At 38.1% G+C, this 22,929-nt stretch overlaps 1 protein-coding gene across 1 annotated transcript; it reads left to right on the top strand.

The window, feature by feature from the left end:
• The first annotated feature begins 1,348 nt into the window (after nt 1-1,348).
• Nucleotides 1,349-18,778, top strand: LOC143856169 (kinesin-like protein KIN-14D). Its single transcript, XM_077366271.1, has 17 exons — nt 1,349-1,454; nt 1,900-2,160; nt 2,378-2,522; nt 2,661-2,770; nt 2,896-3,015; nt 3,123-3,326; nt 8,184-8,393; nt 8,479-8,553; nt 8,691-8,837; nt 8,926-9,064; nt 9,207-9,316; nt 10,550-10,711; nt 10,833-11,038; nt 17,027-17,108; nt 17,177-17,281; nt 17,413-17,517; nt 18,343-18,778. Exons 1-17 carry the CDS (start codon nt 1,446-1,448, stop codon nt 18,520-18,522), a joined length of 2,370 nt encoding a protein of 789 aa, XP_077222386.1. The 5' UTR covers nt 1,349-1,445; the 3' UTR covers nt 18,523-18,778.
• Nucleotides 18,779-22,929: the final 4,151 nt, after the last annotated feature.

Raw genomic sequence — 22,929 nt, 5'->3', positions numbered from 1 at the left:
ATCCTTTAACAATTTTATCATCAACAAGAAGGAAAATGAAATCTACCTTAAAAAAGAGATGCACTGTACAAAATTTAATTCACTCGACAATGGTATGCTCCTGGCCACCCTTAATTGATTATATGTAGTGCAAGTCGGGACCCTAGTCCCCATTGTAATCTTCATAGTATCAATGAAATTGTCAATTTTCAAAAAATAAAATAAAATTCTTTAAGTAAAAAAAGAAGACAACAGTGAGAAAGAAAACCCAAACTCCCTACTAGCAGATTAGAGCTTTCTATTCCGAGTTTTTATATGGTGTAAGGCCTTACAACAATACAGTAGGGGTACTGAGCTGTTGGATCAAATATCAAGGTTGGTACTTCCACCGTCTTGCACCATATAATTTCTCATTCTTTTCCTACTTAGATAAGAACAAGGCCTTCCAGTTTCTACATTTTGTATTTCTCCGAAATGGCGATGAATGGTAGAGTATGAAGGTTAGTTTTGTCATTTCCAGGAAAAAGCCATAAATAAAGGGAAATGATATCAACGCTAAATCATCTTGTCTTTTAGTATTTAAAGGGCTGTCAAAAGGTTATTATAGTTCTCGAAAGGCTCACACAAGCCAATCTAAAAAGAAAATACAAGCTAGGATCGTGCAAATATAAAAACATGGTTGTGCTGATATCATTTCCCTAGATAAAACAACTAAAATCGAACCATGGTTTGATATTTTCACTAACCCACTCTGTCTTTTAAAGAGCTGTCAAAAGGATATTACAGTTGGGGTTGCACCGCTAGCCCAATGGCAGAGGCTTTGTTTCTCATTGCAGGTTCGATCCATACTTAACCAAAAAGAAAAGGATATTACAGTTCTCCACTCACAAGCCAATTAAGAAAGAAAAGACAAGCTGGGTTTGTACAGTTAATGAAACAGGGTTGTGTTGATATCATTTTGGTATCATTATTCTATTAAAAAAGTGCTGCTACATAGTGGAACCGAACAAATCCCTCCATGCCGTGCAACTCTCGGGTTGGGTTCAGGTTTGGGTTGAGTTTTACTAACCCGGGTTGAGATTGGGTCAGGTTTCGGCTTGGGCAACCCGACTCGAGTGAAAGCTGACATTTTTTATTATTTTATATTTTATTAAGCTTAGAAACTCTGGTTGGGCGGATTGAACTCGGGTCGGGTTGGAAAAAAGGCTTCCTAGGGTCAGTCAGGTTGAACCTCATCGGGTTGGAACTTGGGTTGGGGTCGGGTCGGGTGACCACCCGACCCGATTTGCAACCTAATTGTTGCCACGTGGCATGGGAGGGTAGTTTGGTAAATACAAGGCCACATTTGCCTCAACCCCTTTTTTTGAATGGTATTTCCCTCTTTCCTCTCCTCTTTCCTAATATCACTCTCTCACTCGTCTTTGAAAAAATTCCTCTCGTCTTTATCACCATTGTATGATCTGCAAATGACAGAGGTAAGAATACTCAGACACAAATCTTCATTCCTTGTTTCTCTATTCATATTTTCTCTCTACCCATTATCTGTTTTTTTCTTTTCTCTTCCACATCTTATTTTTTCATGATTTCTGTCCTTGATCTTTTGTTGGGTTTACATTGATTTTCTAATTCATACTTAGAGCCGAGAGATGCCTGAATTTTTCTATTCAGTGGGTTGAAGAAATCTGGGAATCTCATGTTTTTTTTTTTAATTTGGAAATTAGGGTTTGTGGGGAAATCATCTTCTATTGAAGAAAGAATCGATTCTTTTATTTTAGCCAACCTCTGGAGATTTAATAACCACAAAAATGTATATTCAACTAAACCCAACTAAATCTTTGTCCCAAACTAATTGGGGTTGGCTAATGAATCCTTTAGAAAATTTTAGAAATTTTTTTCTTTTTGTTGTTTCTCCTTATGTAGAAGAAGAAAAATCTTGATGAGATTCAAGTAGACAAGCGTAGAAAGATTGGAATTGCAAAGATGGTTGGGCCGACGAACAGTGTCCGGACTCGCAAAGCGTTCTCTGTAGTCAATTCTGGTCAAGATCTTGGAGGCGGCCGAGATCCCACGAGTAATGGGAATTCAGAATGTGGAAGTGGTGGGAGTATTGAATTTACAAGAGAGGATGTTGAGGCCCTTCTAAATGAAAAGACGAAGGGCAAAAACAAGTTTGATCACAAGGTTGGATGTAAATCTTTTGTATTTTATTTTTAAAAATTTTTTGCACCTTTTTTATGTTTGTTTCAGTTTAGTCGGCTCATATGGTTTTGATTTTATAGGGGAAATGTGAGCAAATGACTGAGCACATAAAGAAGCTCAGGGTTTATTTTTTAAAATTTTTTGCACCTTTTTTATGTTTGTTTCAGTTTAGTCGGCTCATATGGTTTTGATTTTATAGGGGAAATGTGAGCAAATGACTGAGCACATAAAGAAGCTCAGGGTTTGTATTAAATGGTTTCAAGAAAAAGAAGAAATTGGTAAACTTGAGCAGGAGAAACTTCAGGGCATGTTGGAATCTGCGGAGAGAAAACAAACTGAAATTGGTACTCTTTTTGTTTTTTTAGGTTTTTATTTTTCTTTTCCATGGGCTTTTATTTGGCGTTTCTTTTCCACGTAGTCAGTTTGATGTTAGTGTTAAATTTTATGATGCAAATGTGATTCCTTGCTTTGTATTTGCTCAGCGGCACAAATGACAATCAAGGAAGAAGAACTGAACGCGATTATTGTCGATCTTAGGAGAGATTGTGCATCTTTACAGGATCGCTGCACCAAGGAAGAAGCAGCAAAATTGGTAAGAATATTGATCTATTATTGTTTTAATTTGCATTATCACGACATTTTTTTGTCATTTTTTGTTGTTGCTTTTAACCTCCTCCTACCCTCGCTTCCATCCTTCTCTTATTCTCTAAATTGCAGGTAGCAATTGATTCTCATAGACAAGAATCAGACGCTAGAGCTGCTGCTGAAAAGTCACTAGCTTCTTTGCACGAAGAGCTTGACAAGGCCAATCAAGAGTTGTCTAGTGCTAAACAGAAGGTACTACAAATGATTTTAGTGTAACATATTTATTCATTTCTTGCTTTGTTTTTTTTCTTATTGATGAACCAGTTTAAATTTCCATCTGGACATGCCATATTTTGCAGATAACTAATCTTGATGACATCAATAAACGCTTGCAAGAGTACAACACCAGTTTGCAGCAATACAACAGCAAGCTCCAGATGGATGCTGCAACTGCTGCCGAGACAATTTCACGGTTACAAAAGGAAAAAACTGCAATGATGGAAACACTCAGTAGCTTAAGGGGTCATAATAGTTTGTTGCAGGAGCAATTAGCTTCTTCTAGAGTGAGTATTTCTTGCTCTGTGTTTCTATCGACTAATATAAATATGATAGTATTTGCATGAATTCATTTTTCCCATTTTCCTACATTTGAAGACATTGGATGGGATTTTTCTCATTTCCACATTCATGGTGCATATGAAAACCTATATGTGATTCACTTATTTCCGCATTCGTGGTGCATATGAAAACCTGTATGTGATTCACTTCTATCCACCTGCAGCTGATCATTTAAATTGTGATGCATAGTGCTAGATATTTTAATAGAAGCTTCTAAGCGACATAATGATCTAATTGAGCCCAAATTTAATGCTTTCCATATGAAAAACCTTGTCAGTCTTTTTTTTTTTTTGAATGGCAATGATTCTTGAATGGCAATGATTCATTTATAGGAAAGAAAGAAAGAAGAATGTACAACACCGACCGAGGACGTTAGATGAAGAATAAGAAAGAAGAAGAAAAAGTAAACCAAAATCCAAAGAAAATCAAACACCACCAGTCGTGGTGGGAGAAAGTAAAAAAGTTCTAACCCCCTTAAAGCTACTCCTTCCCCGACCAATCTATCTCCTTCCGAATTTGCCTGTCTTTTCACATAATGGAAAGATACACCGGATTCCCTGACCCGCTCCATAATCTCATCGATCCAACTCGCAAATCTCAAAGGATACAAACAGCTACCTTTTAACCATCTAATCACATTGAGTGAGTCTCCCACCACTACCACCCTTTGCAATACAGACCACTCAATCAACTTAATGCCCTGGAAGACCGCCTTTACCTTGGCTTCATTAGAATCTGTAATCCCTAGGGGTCCAGAGAAGGCCCAAAGCAAAACGCAATCTGCATCTCTAAGAAGTCCGCCCACCCCAACTGAACCGAATTCCCCAAACTCGATTCGTCAAAGTTTAGCTTTAGGAAACAGGAGAGGGAAGAAACCAACTTTGAATCACCCTCTCAATCCGGACACCACCTAAACACACCTCCTTCCAACCATGAAAAAGGTCAAAGGCAGAAACAAATTGAAAGGCAGGGAGAACCCTGGCCCAAGATATAATCAAAGCAATCACCTTAGTGAAGACGAACTGCGGGTGTTGAAGACACCCTTAAAGATTTTTGCGTTTCTTTCCACAAGGTCCAATTCGTTGCCAGGAATGCCACATTCCATAAAAATTTTCCTCTCTTCTTCCACGGGGCAAACGACCAAGAGTCCAATAGAAGATCCAAGCGAGCTGGGAAAACCCAAGGGATTGTTAGTCTTCTTTGTAGAGTACTCTAATTGTTTAATTTTTTCAATATTTATGAATATTTGTTTGATTCACTTGAAGTTGAGCATTTAAATTTGGATGAATGGTGTTGATATCTCATCAATACCCTGAAGTAAAGAACAAGTTTGGCATTGTCCATGCAAATCTCTTCAGCAGTCTTCTTCTCCATGTAGAATATCTACGGGTTAAGTTTCTTTGTTCTATTATTATATTTCAAAAATTGTTCCCACATTTTCTCCTTACTTTCTTTACAGTTTTTTGCTTCCCGCTTTTACCTTTTTCTAGGGCTCTCGCTTTCTGCATTGCTTCTCCCACTCGCATCCAAGACTGGTTCATAGTCATGACATTTGTTCTCAGCTAGGAAAACTTTTTGATCAAGTGTGAGTTAACACCCTCATGATTCAGCGACATCATCCTCTAAGATGGCTAGGATTTCAGTAACGAAACTTAGAATGCAAACAAAATTCTTGTGCACTAGTTATCGCCTAGAATTACAGAACATTCTGCAGGGTATTGAATTCTTGCTTGAGAACCACGGTCTAATGGAAACTAATTCTCATTTCGATTATAGAAGTTTGATATGCTCAAGCAAATTTTGGGGAATTGATGTAAGATGTCATTCTTTCTTGGTCCAGAAAACACTCAAAAAATCAACGGATCTCAATTCATAAGATGAAACCAGAAACATATAGAATGGATAGAGGAATTTCAAAACCAGGATTCATGCACAGAATTTATGGAGCTCTATACTCCAATCTCTAGATCCGTAAGCCTGTAACATATCTTTGCAAGATTTCTTCAAATCTTGAAGATTATTGAGTGAAGTGGCCTCAGATGTCACTCGGAGGAAATTTTGAATGGAAGTTGATTCATGAACAAGTCTCAATAAAGATGAAATTCCAGAAACCTAGAGCTGGAAATAATATCAGCAGGTTAGCGGATACATTCAGATGAAGAGACCTTAACTCAGTGGAGTAAGACCAGATGTAAGCAATTGATTTATGGATCCTGATGATATATCCTCGGAGGCTTCTCAAGCAAAAAACAAATCTGCACTTCTGAGGGTTAAACGATCCAGCATTGGATCCATTTGGTTCGATTAGCTGCCGTGGCAGCAAGTTCGGATTCCTGTGAACTTGCTGTACTGTGCTATTTGATTTGCAGCAAAAAGGTTTGAATCAGAAGCCAAAACACAAATTTAGGATTTTATGTGGAGCCGTGGAGGAAGAACTTCCAGAGACTATTAAACGTGTAATTTTCTCAAAACTTTAGCACCAGAAACTTAAAAGAGATGACAGGTATCAAGGAAGACAGATTCATAGCACATGATATTCAAATTCAAGAAGAAACAAAACTGGAATGGAAATTTTATTCAAATCAGAGAGAACTGATGACAGTCAAAGATAAAAGGAACAATGGAAAGTTATGATGTTCTTACATGGAAGACTATCGTTCTCACATCCATGCAAAAGAAGGCTCAACCATAGTGGCCAGGGTTGGAAACGAAACGTGAAACGAAAACGTGAAACGGAAACGGGAAACGAATGAAAAAAAATATAGGGGAAAGGAGAAACGAGAAAACGATATAAAATCGTATGAGAAACGTCTTGGGAAACGCATTAGAAGCATTTCAAAAGCGATAGAAGATTAGACCTAGCAAGAAGTGACCCGGACCCGAGGGTCGACCCGGCCCACCCGTAATTTCCGGGTCCGGGTCCGGGTCCCAAAGGAGTGACCCATTCAATTTGACCCGCGGGTCCACCCGGCCCGTCAAAACTGGTCCGGGCCGGGTGGACCCGTGGGTGCCCGTTAAAAAGGGAATACTTTTTGGGCTGAGGATTTCCTTTAAAAAGTGGAATACTTTTTGGGGAGAGGATGTCGAAATATGTTAAATTTGTAAGGGCATTTTCATCAGCAAAGAACTGCAACCGAGGTCTTGCTTTTTCTTCCTGTCATTCATGCCAAAAAACAAGAGAAATTACCTTTTTCCTGTCATTGCTACGGATTGCCATATCCCGAGGCCAAATAGTAGCAATTACCCATGCGTGGGTATCCAGAAAAATGGAGTCAAAGCTATTAAAGAGGGAGAAAAAGCAAAAGAGTTTTTTTTTTTTTTTTCTAAAACCAAAATTCTTTACCAAAAAACGGGTAACCCGCGGGTCAACCCAGCCCGTGCGGGTGGGGTCTGGGTCCACCATGTAGTGACCCGTAAAATTCCGGGTCATTTTTTACCATGCCCGTATGAAACCCGGCCCGGCCCACCCGTTCCCAGGTCCTTCCACATGAAGCTCCCTCCCTATTTATAGATGAGGCAGAGACTTCTAGAATTCTTGGAGGTTAGTGGCAATTCCTTTCCAGTAGTCTTGTCTGATGTGGCAAACTAGCAGCCGATAACCACAAAATGCTTGCAGATGTGGCCATGTGGTTATAACTGTCTTTATGGACTGTAATAACTATCCCCAAGGCTGTTATAAGGACATGCCTAGGGCTGCAACAGGGTCGGGTTTTTCAAAACCCTAGCCCAACCCTGGATCCCATTATCTCGGGCCTGATCCGCCCTGACCCTGAGTCAGGGCCGGAAAACCTCAACCCATTACCCGCCCTACAGGGTATTGTGCTGGCTCTGGCCCGCCCTGATTGGGCAGGGCCGGCCCTAATTGACCCTAGTGCAAATACCTGTTAAGAGTGCCAAAAATAAAGCAACAACTTATCATATGGAACAAAATGATCAATAAACAGAAAAAGGGAACAAAATAAGACAATATGAATTCAACAACATGACGGGCAACAAAGACAATTAATAATAATAATCTAAAGAAACATCAATTCAAGATAATAGAAAACATTAGCAAAAGAAACATGCACAGATGGTTCAATTCTATAATAGAAAACTCAGGGTCGGGCCTGGTCAGGGTACCCGAGGGCCGAGGCATTAACCCAAAACCCGCCCGACCTGAGTCAGGGTCTAAAAAAATGAACCCTGACCCGCCCTCAGGGTTAGAAAATCCAGCTCTGACCCTGTTCGGGCTCAGGGCTGACAGGGCCAAACTTGCACCCCTAGACATGCCTATCTCCCTCTACTCCTTTCCACACCAAGCCCCTTTCATGAACTGTTATACTTCATGTACAACACACAAACATCTATGCACACCTACAACACCACTCCTCAACTACAGCTACACATCACACGCCACTGTGCCTTTTACATGGCTTCTTTACATATCTTATTACTTGAACATGAGAGAAAAACAAAGCCACACTACCAGGTTAAGCCCAGAATTCCTTGGCCAAAATCCAATGTACATTAGATTCCACTTCTAAGTGGACGGCCGTCTTTTCATTTTTTCGATTACTGGATCCCATATCAGCTTTTTTCTTAGGCATCCCAAACTCAATTATTATATATTAAATACAAGAATGAGTTGTTTCCTAGATTAAATTTTAAAATAAATTTATGGATTGTATATGTTTGAAGTTATGAATTACTAATGACAAGTGTTTTTCATTGATAAACTGCTGCTTCTTTTTTTGTTGTTATCACGTTCCACAACTTATTTTTTCTTGTTTGATGTCTTACTACTGCTATTCTTTCCGCAGGCATCTCAACAAGAGGCTGCAAAGCAGAAGGAATTGTTAATAAATGAAGTGGGTTGTCTTAGAGGAGAACTCCAACAAGTTAGAGTTGATCGTGACCTTCGACAAGAACAGGTGCAGGTTTTAAAGGCCGAAATAGACCGGTATGCCGAGTGTACTGGAAAATCAACTGTAGAGTTGGAAAACTTGTTAACAAGAACAAATCTCCTCGAGGTTCGTTGAACTGATGCTGTTTGTTTGTAAATTTTCAATATACAGACAAGTTAGTCTAATATTTGATTTTGATATTTTTTTGCAGGACACTTGTTCACGTCAAAAGGAACAAATCAGTATATTGCAACACCAACTCTCTGCTGCAAATGATAAATTGCAGGTTAGTTGTGTTTTATAGAGCTTCATGTGTTTAATCCTTATTTTCTACCCCTCCCAAAAGAAAAACAACTACATAATTCCTAATGGCTTGCACACTTACAGAAGCTAATTTTATTTTGATATTTATCTTCCATGTAGCTAGCAGATTTGTCAGTCATGGGCAAGAGGACAGAATGCGAAGAGCAAAAGAAAATTTTGCAGGACCTGCAAACTCGCTTAGCTGAAGCAGACCTTCAAATTATAGAAGGAGAGAAACTTCGAAAAAAGCTGCACAACACCATACTTGTACTAATCTTTTTTATTTTTGTTAGTAGCACAATAGAATTCAATTAGCCCTAACACATTTGTGCCCTAATACCTTTGTGCATCGCAGGAATTGAAAGGGAACATTCGAGTTTTTTGTCGGGTTCGGCCGTTATTACCTGATGATGATTGTGGTGGAACAGAAGTGGAAGTTGTTTCCTATCCTACAACCACTGAACTTGGACGGGGAATTGACTTGATGCAAAATGGTAAAATTTTCAGATGTTAATGGTGTTTCCTAATACAACGAGTTGGTACAAGCTATTTTGATATAAATTTGTTATGCAAATTCTTACTTGTGAGATTTTTACCTTAAGCTTCTAATTCTCGAAATATGTTTCATTCTACAAGGGCAAAAATATCCATTCACTTTTGATAAAGTATTCAACCATGAGGCTTCACAACAAGATGTTTTTGTAGAAATCTCACAGCTAGTTCAGAGTGCCCTTGATGGTTACAAGGTGAGCATATAAATTTCATTTTGTGTTCATAATGTAGGGCTTAAAAATATCTATATTTTAGGCTGATGGGTCTTTTACTTTATCTTGTGTTCATAGAACCCAGTAATTTACATTTGATGAATGTTTGTATGCATTATATTGTGGGCGTCTTTTATTTTATAGGCGAGTGCCCTTGATGGTTACAAGGTGAGCATATAAATTTCATTTTGTGTTTATAATGTAGGGCTTAAAAATATCTATATTTTAGGCTGACGGGTCTTTTACTTTATCTTGTGTTCATAGAACCCAGTAATTTACATTTGATGAATGTTTGTATGCATTATATTGTGGGCGTCTTTTATTTTATAGGGGCTTAAAATATCTATATTTTAGGCTGACCTGCTCTTTTACTTTATCTTGTGTTCATAGAACAAAGTAATTTACATTTGATGAATGTTTGTATGCATTATATTGTGGGCGTCTTTTATTTTATAGGCCTTTTCTACTTTATAATTTGTAATCGCTCATGTATTGGATTAAACAGGCCTTTCTACTTTTTAATTTATAATCAATCATGCATTGGTAAAAATAGTAACCCATCAGCAAAATCTATGTAACGCTGCATCAGTAAAAGACAGCTTTTGAAATGATTAACTGTAACATTCAAATTTGCGGGGCGTTAACTTTTTGTGAATCCACTTGGTGTCTAGTGGCTGTAGTTCTATCAGTGATGCCAATTGGTCTTGGGATCCTATCACATCTGAGATGTAATATCCTTAACCATTGCATGCCAGCCATGCATAAATCATATTCTATGCGATTCTCAGCTTTACGCACCCACAATTGACTTGTATGTCTTTATGCTATTTATCATGGACACTATCAGCCAATGCTATTATTTGTATGCTTCAAAACTGTCGTCTGCTAATTGCATCCAATTAAGGACTCAAAAAAACATGCCAACCCTTGAGGATACTTCCTGAAATTGGTTTCTGGAGGAATTTTTAAGATTTTGCTGTTTTTTTATTCTTGACTGTTGCTTACGTATATGATTAATTTATTTTTCTAGGTCTGGTTCAGTTCCTTTTTTTATTAGTCAAATTTCACCGTCATTGCTATTATTTATTTTGTGATGTTACATATTTGCAATCACAAATATTTACAGTTGTGGTATTTGTGAGCTTACGGTTTCATGAAGCATGGAATTCAACAATTTGGGCACATAATCAGTGGTCAAAGTTTATGTTCTGGCAGGTCTGCATATTTGCTTATGGTCAGACAGGTTCCGGTAAAACGTATACCATGATGGGTAGGCCAGAAGCTCGGGAGCAGAAAGGGCTTATACCTCGATCCTTAGAACAAATATTTCAAACTAGTCAATTGCTTTCCTCGCAGGGTTGGAAATATAAAATGCAGGTTGACCATTGAATTTTTGTGTTGCCTTTTTCTTTTGTAATAGTTTTAAGTACATTAAGCCGGATATTACCTTTCTTAATTTTTCTCCTGTACATCCTAAGTTTCCTTTTAACGTATGCAGGCTTCAATGTTGGAAATATATAATGAAACAATCCGTGATCTATTATGCACGAGTCGCACAGGTGGTCCAGACAATGCTGTGCTTGGAAAGCAATATGCAATTAAACATGATGCAAATGGAAATACACTTGTCTCTGACCTCACCATTGTAGATGTGTGCACTATCAAGGAGGTTTCCTCTCTTCTACACCAGGCTGCGCAAAGCAGGTAAGTTCTTGACCAGACTTCTTTTATTCTTATATTTACATTTGTAGATTTACAATATGCCTTTACTGTTTTATGTTTGTGAGTTAAAAACATAAACCACATTGTTCATATACTCATTAAATTGTACTTTTGAATTCCCCAACCTCAATACGCCCTATCGCTTCTCGAAATACTTGATTGCAATTTGGAACAGAGGAAGAAGGCTTTAATTACACCACTTAGCTGGAACAATGGTTTGGTATAATATCCAGGATTTCAATCAAGATGAAATCGTTAGTTTGACTGTACACGACGTCATGTACAAGAAAAAAGAAAAGGTAGACTCAGTGTCATAAAAATCGAATACATTGGAATTAGCACCACCTTATTTATTTGCAACAATGGGATTCAAAAGATTATTCAGGACGTAAGAGCGAAAATCAACTCCATTGAGCTGAATGATTCTCCCTCTTAATCCAATATAGAGATTGCATCTAACCTGGGGTACAGATTCAACCCGAAAATTTCAGAGCCCAAATTCTGCTACTGGATCCCTCCAAGTTCTGGCGAAGTGAAGATAAGCACCGATCCCTCCCTTGATGACAATGGGGGAGGCATTGGAGGCGTCCTGAGGAACAGTGAAGGCTCCTGTATTATCATGTTTTCTGCCCTCGCTAATCGGGAAGAAATCTTTGCGCTTGAGCTACTTGCGATAAAAAAAGGAATCGAGATTGCCCTCGCCCTTAATTTCCATAGCATATGTATAGAATCAGATTCTAATTTTGCTGTGAACATTGTCAATCAGTCTGCAAACCGGCCCTGGAAGCAAGCAACCAGAGTGATGGAAATCCAAGACCTCCTGACACAATTTCAAAGCTGGAAAATCTCCCATGTTTGGAGGGAAGCCAATGCTGCAGCTGACCTCCTATCCAAGAGACTCTACCCGGAAAAGGGAGACTTTCTGACCATGAGTTCATGCACTTCTGAACTCCTTGAAGCCCTCGAAAGAGATAGCAATGGCTCTAGATTTATCTGTTTGTGATTTCGGGTTTTGGTAGCCTCTTTTGCTCCTTGCTGGCTTTTAGCCCCTTAATGTTCCTTGTATCTTGTATAATTTTCCTTTTCTAATGATATCTGGTCGGGGTTTTGCCTAACCCCAGCTTACTCACCAAAAAAAAACAATGGGACTCAAAAGAAAGAAGGATATTCATTACGGAAGTCTCAGGCTTGGCCCGGTTAGACCCATAGGTTCAAAGTGGATGCGAGTCCTATCTTGCTTGAGGTTTTGCCTACCCTAGTCTTATGTATCCTACTCTCCTGCGGGTTCTAGAAGCACTTTTTTGATACTTTTTTAGGTGGAGAGGGACTCTTGTCATACACTCGTGTGTACCTTCCCCTTAAGAAAGGGGGTTAGGTATCAGTGCGTGCTTTTCTATCCAGTGGGTTGTTGTTCTGTGTAAAAGAACAGAGTGAGAAGAAAGAGACTGAGCATTCGCCTAGTAACCTGACCACTTCCACATGCAGGTAGGGAATCCGCAGAAGAGATATGGTGCCTTCTAATCAAAACCTTGGTAGGGTGTTTGGTAAGGATCTGTAAGTAGCAAGTCTAAGGGAGCGGTGCGACCGATTGATTAAGAATAGAATCTGTTTAGTCCCTTCGGTCAACTCTGTAGGTAGGCTTAGGCATATAAGGAATAATAGGATGGCCGATTTGTTCATCAATCAATTTTGTTACAATATCGATGTTGCCCCCAACATGCCACCAGTTTGAGATTATGCATAGAAACTCAGATGAGTCATTTCCCATTCATGTGGGGAGATTCAGGGCCACAACCTCCAACCAGTGATAGAAAGTGACCAGATCGACATGATCCTCAAGACAATGAACAACCTGCCATTTATCTTGTAATTTGGAAAGATGAGCATATTGTTGTTTGTATACCTTGCATTGCACTTATTTTCATCACTTGTCTCCTTTCATATTTTTGTTGTCATATGGTCACACATTTCCTTCTTTGGCACAAGATCCCATTGTTATGCTAAGGATGTAGACCTTGCGTTTTTATCTGTTACAAGTTGGAAATAGTCATCGTATTACATGCTGAATTTAGCTTGTTTTGTGGCATAAGACACAAATTAAGTACACTCTCCGGAAAAAGGGAACTCTTCTTTTCTTTATAATTGAGGCTCCATTTCTTTCGAAAGAAAAATGGAACGTAAAACAAATTTTATGGTTATTTTTAAGTGTAAAAATGGGCGTAAAATTTATTTTTACAGCCATTTTACGTCAAAAGAAGTGGCACCTGAATGAAAATAGATGTAGATTTCATATATCTTTTCTGTTCTTTATTATCGAGTTGAACATATTGGTAGTATATCATGGCTACTATCTAAAGGGCAGTTATCACATGTCAAAACTGAGTGATATCTTGTACGGTGGGGAAAAATGTCAAACCATGGATTCATATTGGTGGAAATGCATGAGACAAGGCTCAACTCAACTAAAACCATATGAGTCTGACCCTTTTTCTCCAGTGGCTTATAAAGTACCTTTTCTCATCATGTTATACAGATCCGACAGGGAGAAGTCATATGGTTTCATACCTTATTTAAAGCTTATTTAGAACCACACAAAATTGGTACTTGGGGTAGCTATGGAAGAACAAGATGCAAAGTTCACTAAGAGGTATATTGGTTTTGATATCCCACTTGGGTTGGGTCTGATACATTATCTCTATTTTTTATGTGGGCAATATCTCTATATTTATGAGGACTTTTGAGAGAGATCAAAGGTGATATGGGAAGGCAGAAAAAAGTGTATGAGAAGGATTCTTTAAGAAAAATAAAATCCTCAAGGAAGCTTCTGTCGGGATTAAATGGTTGGTAAAGAAACCTATTTGTGCAAGAACGAAGAGGATAGGAGTTGATTGTCGTCGAGAGGAGCTGACATGAGAAGGCAAAAAGCGGTATATGAGAAGATTCTTGGAGACAAATAAAATTCCAAAGAAGCTTCCCGTAGGATCAAATGGCTTGGAAAGAAACCTATGTGTACAACAGTGAAGGAGAGTATATCTCCTATAAGATTTAGTGCTTGAACTCTATCATTAGATACAAGTTGGAGTGTTCTAGAATCAGTTAATCAGACATTTTTTTTTTAAATTGACAAATTTCATTAATATTTGAAACGCAACCGGGACCATTGGTCCCAGCCTTCTAGTACAAATATTAGTAGGACACCGGACATATCCAGTGTCTTTCAAAAGATAGAAAGCATCATTCCAAAGGAAGAATAGTGCTATCCTTGCGTATTGAAGTACGCTCATTACAAATATGAAAGTATTTCAAAATCCTCCCGTTCTGCTCCCGTTTTGGCCAGAGTATCAGCCATCTCATTTGCCGATCGCCTTCGATGTTCAAGCCTCGGATTAAGTACTCGCATGAGATCCAGTATTTCTGCTACAATATCCTGCAGTCTCCAAGGACCCTTTTATGATTCCGAAGCCCAAGCCACGACATTTGAAGAGTCACCTTCCATTATAAGACGATGTTGGTCATGTTCTGACGCCCAACGGAGGCCAAAGAGTAATGCTCTTACCTCAGCCTCCTTGTAGTCACATATTCCACAAGGTCCCGAGTATGACATAACAATTGATCCAGAAGAGTTCCTAATGACTCCTTCGTCTCCTTCTCTTCCTGGGTTACCCGTAGAGCTGCCATCGAAGTTCAATTTCAACCACCTCGTTGGCGGGTGTGACCATTTTGGTTTAGGCTTGTAGCGAATAGTTCTATTCCATATTATTGACCACCAATTCCTTATGAGGTCACCCATACCATAAGGAGTTTGTTTCTTTGCCCTTGTCTAGGAAAGCATTTCAATTTTGGTATCCGAGGCCACACGAGCCACAATTCTACTTTTTCCTGGAAGATGCGTCTATTGCGTTCTTTCCAGACATTCCATACGATTGCATATGGAACTGTAGCCCAGAGATATCTACGCATTTCTCCAAAAGGTCCTGCAAGCCATCCAGAGAGAAGGGAGCTGATAGACTGAGGGCACACCCAGGAGATCCCAAAACCTCCGATTGCTTTTGTCCATATGTGATAAGCAAAAGGGCAGTGCAGCATTAGATGATCCAGGGTTTCTTCATTTTGATGAGAAAGGACACACATACTTGCCATACTAAAGTGTCTTTTCTTTAGGCGATCACATGTATTGATCCTCCTGTGTATCAGTGTCCATCCAAAAGCTACTACCCTTGGTGGAGCCAATGATTTCCAAATGCGCCTCATCGGGGAAACGTGACCGTCATTTAACAAAGTAAAGAAAGACTTGGAGGAGAATTCCCCAGTAGAAGACGGGATTGTGTCTACGTTTGCATCATAAGTTATTTGACAGTTGATGCTGAAATAGATTTACAGCCCACAACCAAATTTGGCGAGAAAAGTAATGTTACTTCTTACACATGCATCCGATGTTTATTATTACTTTTTTCTCAATGAAAGAAGTGTCTACGTTTGCATCATAAGTTATTTGACAGTTGATGCTGAAATAGATTTACTGCCCGCCAACAAAAATGTTACTTCTTACATATGCATCCAATGTTTATTATTACTTTTTTTTTTTCAATGAAAGAGATCTCATTAAACCAAACCAACAGAGCTATAAGACTGAGTAGGTTTAAACCAAGGAGAACAGGAAACTGAAACAGATAAAAGGAAAAGAACAAAGAAAACCATACTAAACTCCTCTAGGAGGAAGATGGTCAACAGTAGTAAGCTCAGTTTTCTCAAACCAACAGAGTTGCCCAGTGTTTATTTTATTTATTAAAGGGAAATGACAAGAAACCCCTTATCTTTAGGCTAATTCACCGTCATTAGAAATTACATTCTATATCGCCCATCGGGTTAACATGAGTTAATGTTGTCCTTATTTTCTGCTTGTGTTGGTCATAACTAATAGCAGTTTTCACCCCATTAAACTTAAATTCAGATTTTTGTGTCTGTATCGGAGGATACATACATATAGTTCCGTGTATTGTCCAAATGGAAAATGGGCATGCCTCATCTTTCAGCATCTGTTGATACTTGCCACCTTTACTATTTGGAATAAAAATAAGTGCTTCCTATTTTTTTCTCTTCTATCTCCTTTTGTTTTCCAAACTACCCTCTCCGTTTTTTTTTCACTCTGACAATCTGCAACTGCAGTCATTTTTATAGGTTCTAGCTTAATTCCTATACTGTTCCTTTTATCTAACATTTGCTCAAAATCATAAGAAATAGTTTATCAGATCAGGTTTACTCTAAGGAGAATATGCAATAAAAAAAGATTTAGAAATCAATTTTGCATAGAACTGTTCATCAAAGCATGGTAGAAATGAGGCCCTTTAAAACTTTTCTGAATAAACATTTGATTTTCAGTAAACTGATTATCCATTTGAAACATGAAATTTGGAAGGAGAAGAATCCATGGCAATTATCTTCATATTTCATATCAGTTTTGTGGTTAATGTTTTATTTCTTGAAAGATAATCAAAACGATATGAAAAGATAAAGAATTACTGTCCTCAATGTGGCTCTTCACCATGGTAACATAAATCCTTGTTGAAACTTGCCTTAATGTGGCTCTTCACTATGGGGATATAAATCCTTGTATAAACTGTTCCAGGGATTGGCTATCCTTCTTGGATAAGTTTATCTTTAAACTATCTTGTCCACTGTTCACTGATTTTATTCTTGTAATATTTTATCCAAGAAGAAAAGTTGACGTGAGTAGGGGATAGCAAGTCTATCTGAGTTAAGGATATTAATGTACTAAGTTAAAATTAGCAAATGAATGTGAGTAAGTTAAAATTAGCAAATGAATCTTAGTTTTAAAATCAGATGCAAATAACTATAATATTTTCTTTTCTTTTCTTTTTCACATGTTTCATTCCATAAAGGGTTATTCCTCTTTCGAATTAGGAAAGCCTAAGCTTTACACTGACAAAGGTGCTACCCTTGTACTTTTAGGTCTGTAGGCAAAACCCAAATGAATGAGCAGTCATCCAGAAGCCACTTTGTCTTTACTTTGCGGATATCTGGAGTTAACGAGGTACTTTTCCCCTAAACAAATTTTCACTGTTTAAAGAAATGTACTGATGCATTCCTCTTGATCCCCAGAGCACCGAACAACAAGTGCAGGGTGTATTAAATCTTATTGACCTTGCTGGTAGTGAAAGACTTTCCAGGAGTGGTTCAACAGGGGATCGCCTGAAGGAAACTCAGGTTATTTTTTGTCAAACTTGTAACATCCCCATCTTCACTGGCTTTTCTCATTAAGTATTTATGCAAAATTATATGGTGGATTTTTTGAGCAAAATCGTATTGTGGGTTTTCTTTTGTGCAATGATTTTCAGGCCATCAATAAAAGCTTATCTTCATTGAGCGATGTTATTTTTGCAATTGCAAAGAAAGATGATCATGTACCTTTTCGGAACTCTAAGCTTACATACCTTCTCCAGGTAAAGACATTTTCTTGGGGGAATTCACTAGACCACCTCATCCATCATTTTCTTACATTTGAATTGCTTTTGAATCAGCATAGTTTGAATAAAATTTTCCTGAGTTAGGATGAAAAGATACTCTGTGTGATAACTGGTAGACACTAAAAAAAGTTGTGGAGGATGCTTGCTTTGGTTATAATTTCTGCATCCTTAATACTTTACCTTTATGTGTGTGGGTATTAGGATATCGATATTTGCACTACCATGTTTTGATAACGAGGCAAACTCACCTTGCCTTTTCTTTTTTAATTGGCTGCTAGGATTTCTTTTTTTGGGAAATGTAATAGCCTTTGAAAGCTGGTTTTCTTTTTTAATTGGCTGCTAGGATTTTTTTTTGGGAAGTGTAACATTTTACAGCTGGTTAAATAATAAAAGACAATGAGTTTGCCCCGTTATCAAAACATGCTAGTGCAAATATCAGCACCCCTATATATACAGAGAGAGCTAATATGTATGTATCTGTGTGTGTGTGCTCAGTGCGTGCAGGCTTGTGTTTGTTCGCTTTGTGCAAATTTATTTGCAAAACAGGCGCATCTTTAGTTCATTTTATCTTAAATTTGGTGGCACTTATGGACTCCTGTTTATTAGATTATATTTATGCCAGCTCTGGCATTCAACTGTTTGAATTTCATTACTTGCTTGATATATATTTCCAGTTTCACCATGTTCTTTTGATATGAACTTTCCTTTGGCTTCTTTATTCCAACACTTATTTTCTGGGTTATTTTTGTGGCACTTGGGATTTTCTCTTTTGACATGCCCCTTCAATTCTCCAATCAATAGCCTTGCCTTGGTGGTGATTCGAAGACCTTAATGTTCGTTAACATCTCTCCGGATCCATCTTCCGTTGGCGAGTCACTCTGCTCGCTTCGATTTGCAGCTAGGGTTAATTCTTGTGAGATCGGCATTCCACGGCGCCAGACCAATATGCGACCCTCAGATTCTCGTTTGAGTTATGGCTGAGCTTCAGGTGTAGCATTTCCTCACATTGTGTTGTTTTAGTTTTGCTGGAATTGTAATCAGTATGTGGTGACACAATTAAAACAACAGAAGGGTTCCTAACATGACTAGCATTTAATCTGTATAATGATGATAACATGACTAGCATCTAATTTTGTATAATGACGAAATTGAGTGAGTTCTAACAGTACTATGGGTTTCTATTAAGTATTGAATATTCATTCTCGAGCGCTAATCTATTGATCTTGTTTCCTTTCGAGGACCGGATTGTTTATCATCTCTTACTCAGGGATCTAATTATTTATTTTCATCTTTTATGCTGTCAATAGATGTCAACACTCATCAATCTACAGCGGGTTTATCGCTTAAACGATGAATTGTAATCAGTACGTGGTGACATAATTAAAAATAACAGAAGGGTTCCTAACATGATTGGCATCTAATTTGTATGGTGATCAAATCGATTGCGTTTCACATAAAGCATAAATTTATTTTAGCATGTAATAATTGGGTGTTAAATCCAACAAAATTGAAATTGAAATCCTTGCATCCTCCTAATTGCTGTTGCAAGAAGCTTCACTACGTTACAAACAATTTTGAACTTGTGAAACAGCAATAAAGAAACATAATTTAGGCAAATTAATGGGTTTGTTTAGTAGGTACTTTTTAATTGTCCTTCAACTTGTTCTAAACCCAGGGCTTGTGATTCTATCTACATTTTCTCTGCCTGGATGACTGCACAACAAATCTTTTTTGGGTGCGAGCCTTCATGGTTGTGAACTGTGATTGTATTTATCCAAAGGTCTGAAGAGAGATTGTGTTTACATAAGTTTTCTTGAAGGAACTTGCTAGGCAATTTCATGGAAAGCCATTTTGCGGCTGGCTTTTGCACGTAAGAACCGCAGCACATGTTGATTTTTTCGGCAGATTTTGTCTTATTCAGTTAATTTATCTAATGCGGCTGTTCTCAAATGCAAAAGCCAGGCGCGCAATGGCTTTCTGCAAAATTGGCTAGCAAATCTCTTCATTAAAAATAGATTTTTGGGCTTCCTCCCTTTTATATTCTTATTTTGAGTAGGCAATGAATGTATGACGTATTGAAATTCTTCTCTTCTGAGTAGGCAATGATAATTATGCCATTCGAGTCATCACCTCCTGTAGAATAATAGCTGTGGTATCTTCGTAACATGATTTTATCTGAGGACCATCACACTTCTTCACTTCATCTTGGGCTACTTTGGTAGGATTCACCTGTAGCGAATTTCCAATTTGGGATTGCTATTTCCCAAGTAAACTTAAAGCAACTTTTAGAATGAATAACAGAAAATAAATATAGATGTATTACATGAGATTATATATGTGTAAGCCCTTCTAATCCCTTATTTTTCAAAAAAGTATTGTACAGACCACATCATAGGATGATCCAAACCGTCCATAAGATGGAACACACCATAAATAGGTTGTTCCCTAAAAATCATTCCATAGGATGATACCAACCCTCCGATCTATAGAGGAACTGCATACTATGGAAACCTCTATAGATTGGAGGGCTAGGATTATCCTATAGAAGTGATTTTTGGGGAACAACCTATTTACGTTGTGTTCTATCTTATGGATGGTTTGGATCATCCTATGATGTGGTCTGTACAGTACGTTTTTGAAAAATAGGGACTATAAGGGCTTACACCATATAAAACTCGTATTACATTTAGATAATCTCATTAAACACAAACTCGACTTATTGATAGTTATAGAGTAATAATGTAGTGCAGAAGCTCCACATAATTTTTGGGTTGGATCATTCCAAGGTGGGACCCATTATAGGCTATGCCTGCAATGGGTTTTCAGTGAATTCCCTTTTCTTGTATCCCAAAAATGTTGTACTTTGGGAAAAAAATTTATGTGCACTCTTGTTGTTGAAATTGGTAGGAACTCGTTCAATGAGAGATTGTGATTTGTGGGTTAAAGTTGGATACCCATGTAGGTAACTAAATCCCTTCTTACAATGTATATGAAAGTTGGCAACATTAGTACTGCAAGGAAACTATTTCATAAAATGCCGGCCCTTTCGAGATTTAACTTGTTGGAACACAACAATTTTGGGTTACATGCAGAATGGTGAACTAAGAGAGGCTTTCTTTGTTTTTTGATCTATTGGGATGGAATTTAATGATCTCAGGTTATGGTTGGAGGGGTGATATGGCTAAAAGCCTATGACTCTTTCTTTTTGAAAGATACATGAATGCCAAATGTGGGAGTGCAGGTTCTTCACATTGAGTTTTGATGAGATGCATTGGTGGAATTTGGTATCTTGGAGTGCTATGGTGAGTCCCAAATAAGTGATCATTCAATTGAGAGGTGTGGCTCACTATGGTGAGTCCCAAATAAGTGAAAAATCAGATGATCAAATACGTGCTCAAGGCCCTCGCCCATCTCATGAACGGAGAACTGAAGGAATGAGATGAATTCTATAGTCACAAATTGACATTTCATGCCTAAATGGCCATGGAGCCCATTTATCAAAAGACAATCTAACGAGATCAAGATGCCCAACTCTTGCAAGCATGGAATATCAACAGTATCCTTATTCTTAATTTGATTTCAAAAGATAAGGAGGAGAACAGGGAGAGGATGATCCCAAGAATCATATGGCTAGCCAGACACGATTCGATTTTGCATCGAGCAAACAAAATCTACACTGTAAAGACACGAGTTTATGTGGTTCAACAAGATTGTCTACATCCATGGATGGTTAATGAGAATTCTACTATGAGCAAGAACAAAAGATTATAATGATCTTCCTGATTAATCTAAACCCAAGATGAATCTCAATATCCTGGGGATTAAGGTTGGGAGATGTGCTATGGCATTTTCTTTTTCTCACAATTCATCACCATCTTGCCCGCTTCCAATTGATGACTGGCTAATATATAAGTGTTGACCTAAGCCCCTTGGGGGTCGGCTCCCGAACCGTACGTGAGCTGCCTCGTACGGCTCTTCCTAAGAACTTGAACCCCACCTCTCTCCAAATTATATCTATACAATCTATTATATATAAGACAAGACTAAAAAACACCTTAGAAAAAAGCCTCAGCCCTCCTATTCAACGGGATTGTTGAGCTTTGAGTAAACTGCTCGCTAACGTCGAGAGGTTAGGTTTGATTGAGAGGATGAATTTCAGATACCCATGGCACATGTTGCACTCTTTTGGGTTGGCAGTACATGTGGATTTTTAATATCAAGGAGTCGTTGAGTTTTGAACCCAGGACCTCTCGTGAGGCAATAGCTCTATACCGTGTGAAACAACCACTTACTATGAAAGCTTAAGCTGTTAGAGACGGTGTTATTTAATCGTTTGTATTTCAATAATACTACGCACCTACAATTTAGGGATGACACAATCATTTTTATACGAAGCCAATTGCCACAAGATTCAAAACTTGCACATCATTTTGAGATGTTACAAAGTGATATCAAGTTTGATAGTTAACACGGGAAAAAACTTTAGGGCAAGGTGTAATCTGAATACTAATTATCTTCAAATCCATGACTAAGATGATGGATTGTTCGATATTTCTCTCCCGATTTCCTATCATTGAGAGGATGGAGAGAAAACTTTCTAGATAAGAAATCTTTTCTAAAGCTCCATTATCTAACCTTCCTATGTATTTCATAACCCTATTTAAGATTCTAATGGCAATGATTGAAAAATTAGAAAAACTTCAAATGGATTTTCTTTGAAAAGGCAAGGAACCATGAAAAAGATTGAAGAACCTGGTGAGATGAGACTACGGTATGTCTTCGAAGAGGGAAAGGGGCTTGAGGATTGACAATTGGTCTAGAAAAATTAAAGCTTTGTCGGAAAATAGTAATGACAGTTCGGTGAGAAAAATGCTCTATGAACACCATAAAAAATAAACATGGGGAATCTTAGGAGGATAAACTAGGTAGAGGTCTAGCCTCACAAGGGTGGAAGTCTATTAGTCAGTAATGAATGAAAGGTAATCTTAGCGTGGAAGGCGTCGCTTCCAATAATATGCTTTGAGCTAGGAGCAATAGTGATAGCCCATAGAGATTAGGAGGAATGATAGATACAAGGGAGCCCTTGCATAAAGACCCAAAAAGGGGCTTTTGATTGGATCCACGTCCTGATTTTACTTTTTTCAACCGATTTTAAAATGCTCAGAGATTATACAAGGGCTCCCTTGTATCTATCATTGCTCAGAGATTAGACAAGTTTATCATAATATTAGATTAGGGATGTGTAAGGGAAATTTGATATGGTGTGCCCACGTGAAGTTCGAAAATGAAAAAAATACATTTATCTCATATAACCAAAATGCCCATATCTCATGGAAAATCATCAAAGACACGTTTATCTCATAGAAAATGACAACAATGCTCCTATCT

This window comes from Tasmannia lanceolata, unplaced genomic scaffold (genome assembly GCF_043159265.1).
Source record: "Tasmannia lanceolata isolate RefF3 unplaced genomic scaffold, GAP_Taslan_0.1 ptg000023l, whole genome shotgun sequence".
NCBI classification, from domain to species: Eukaryota; Viridiplantae; Streptophyta; class Magnoliopsida; order Canellales; family Winteraceae; genus Tasmannia; species Tasmannia lanceolata.
This window is presented reverse-complemented; position numbering and strand designations above follow the sequence as displayed.

Bases quoted from the DNA above. Each gene is read 5' to 3' on its own strand.
- LOC143856169 (XM_077366271.1), top strand. The intron at 8,554-8,690 runs GTTAGTTGTGTT...TCTTCCATGTAG, and splicing joins CTGCAAATGATAAATTGCAG to CTAGCAGATTTGTCAGTCAT. The intron at 17,109-17,176 runs GTACTTTTCCCC...CTTGATCCCCAG, and splicing joins GGATATCTGGAGTTAACGAG to AGCACCGAACAACAAGTGCA.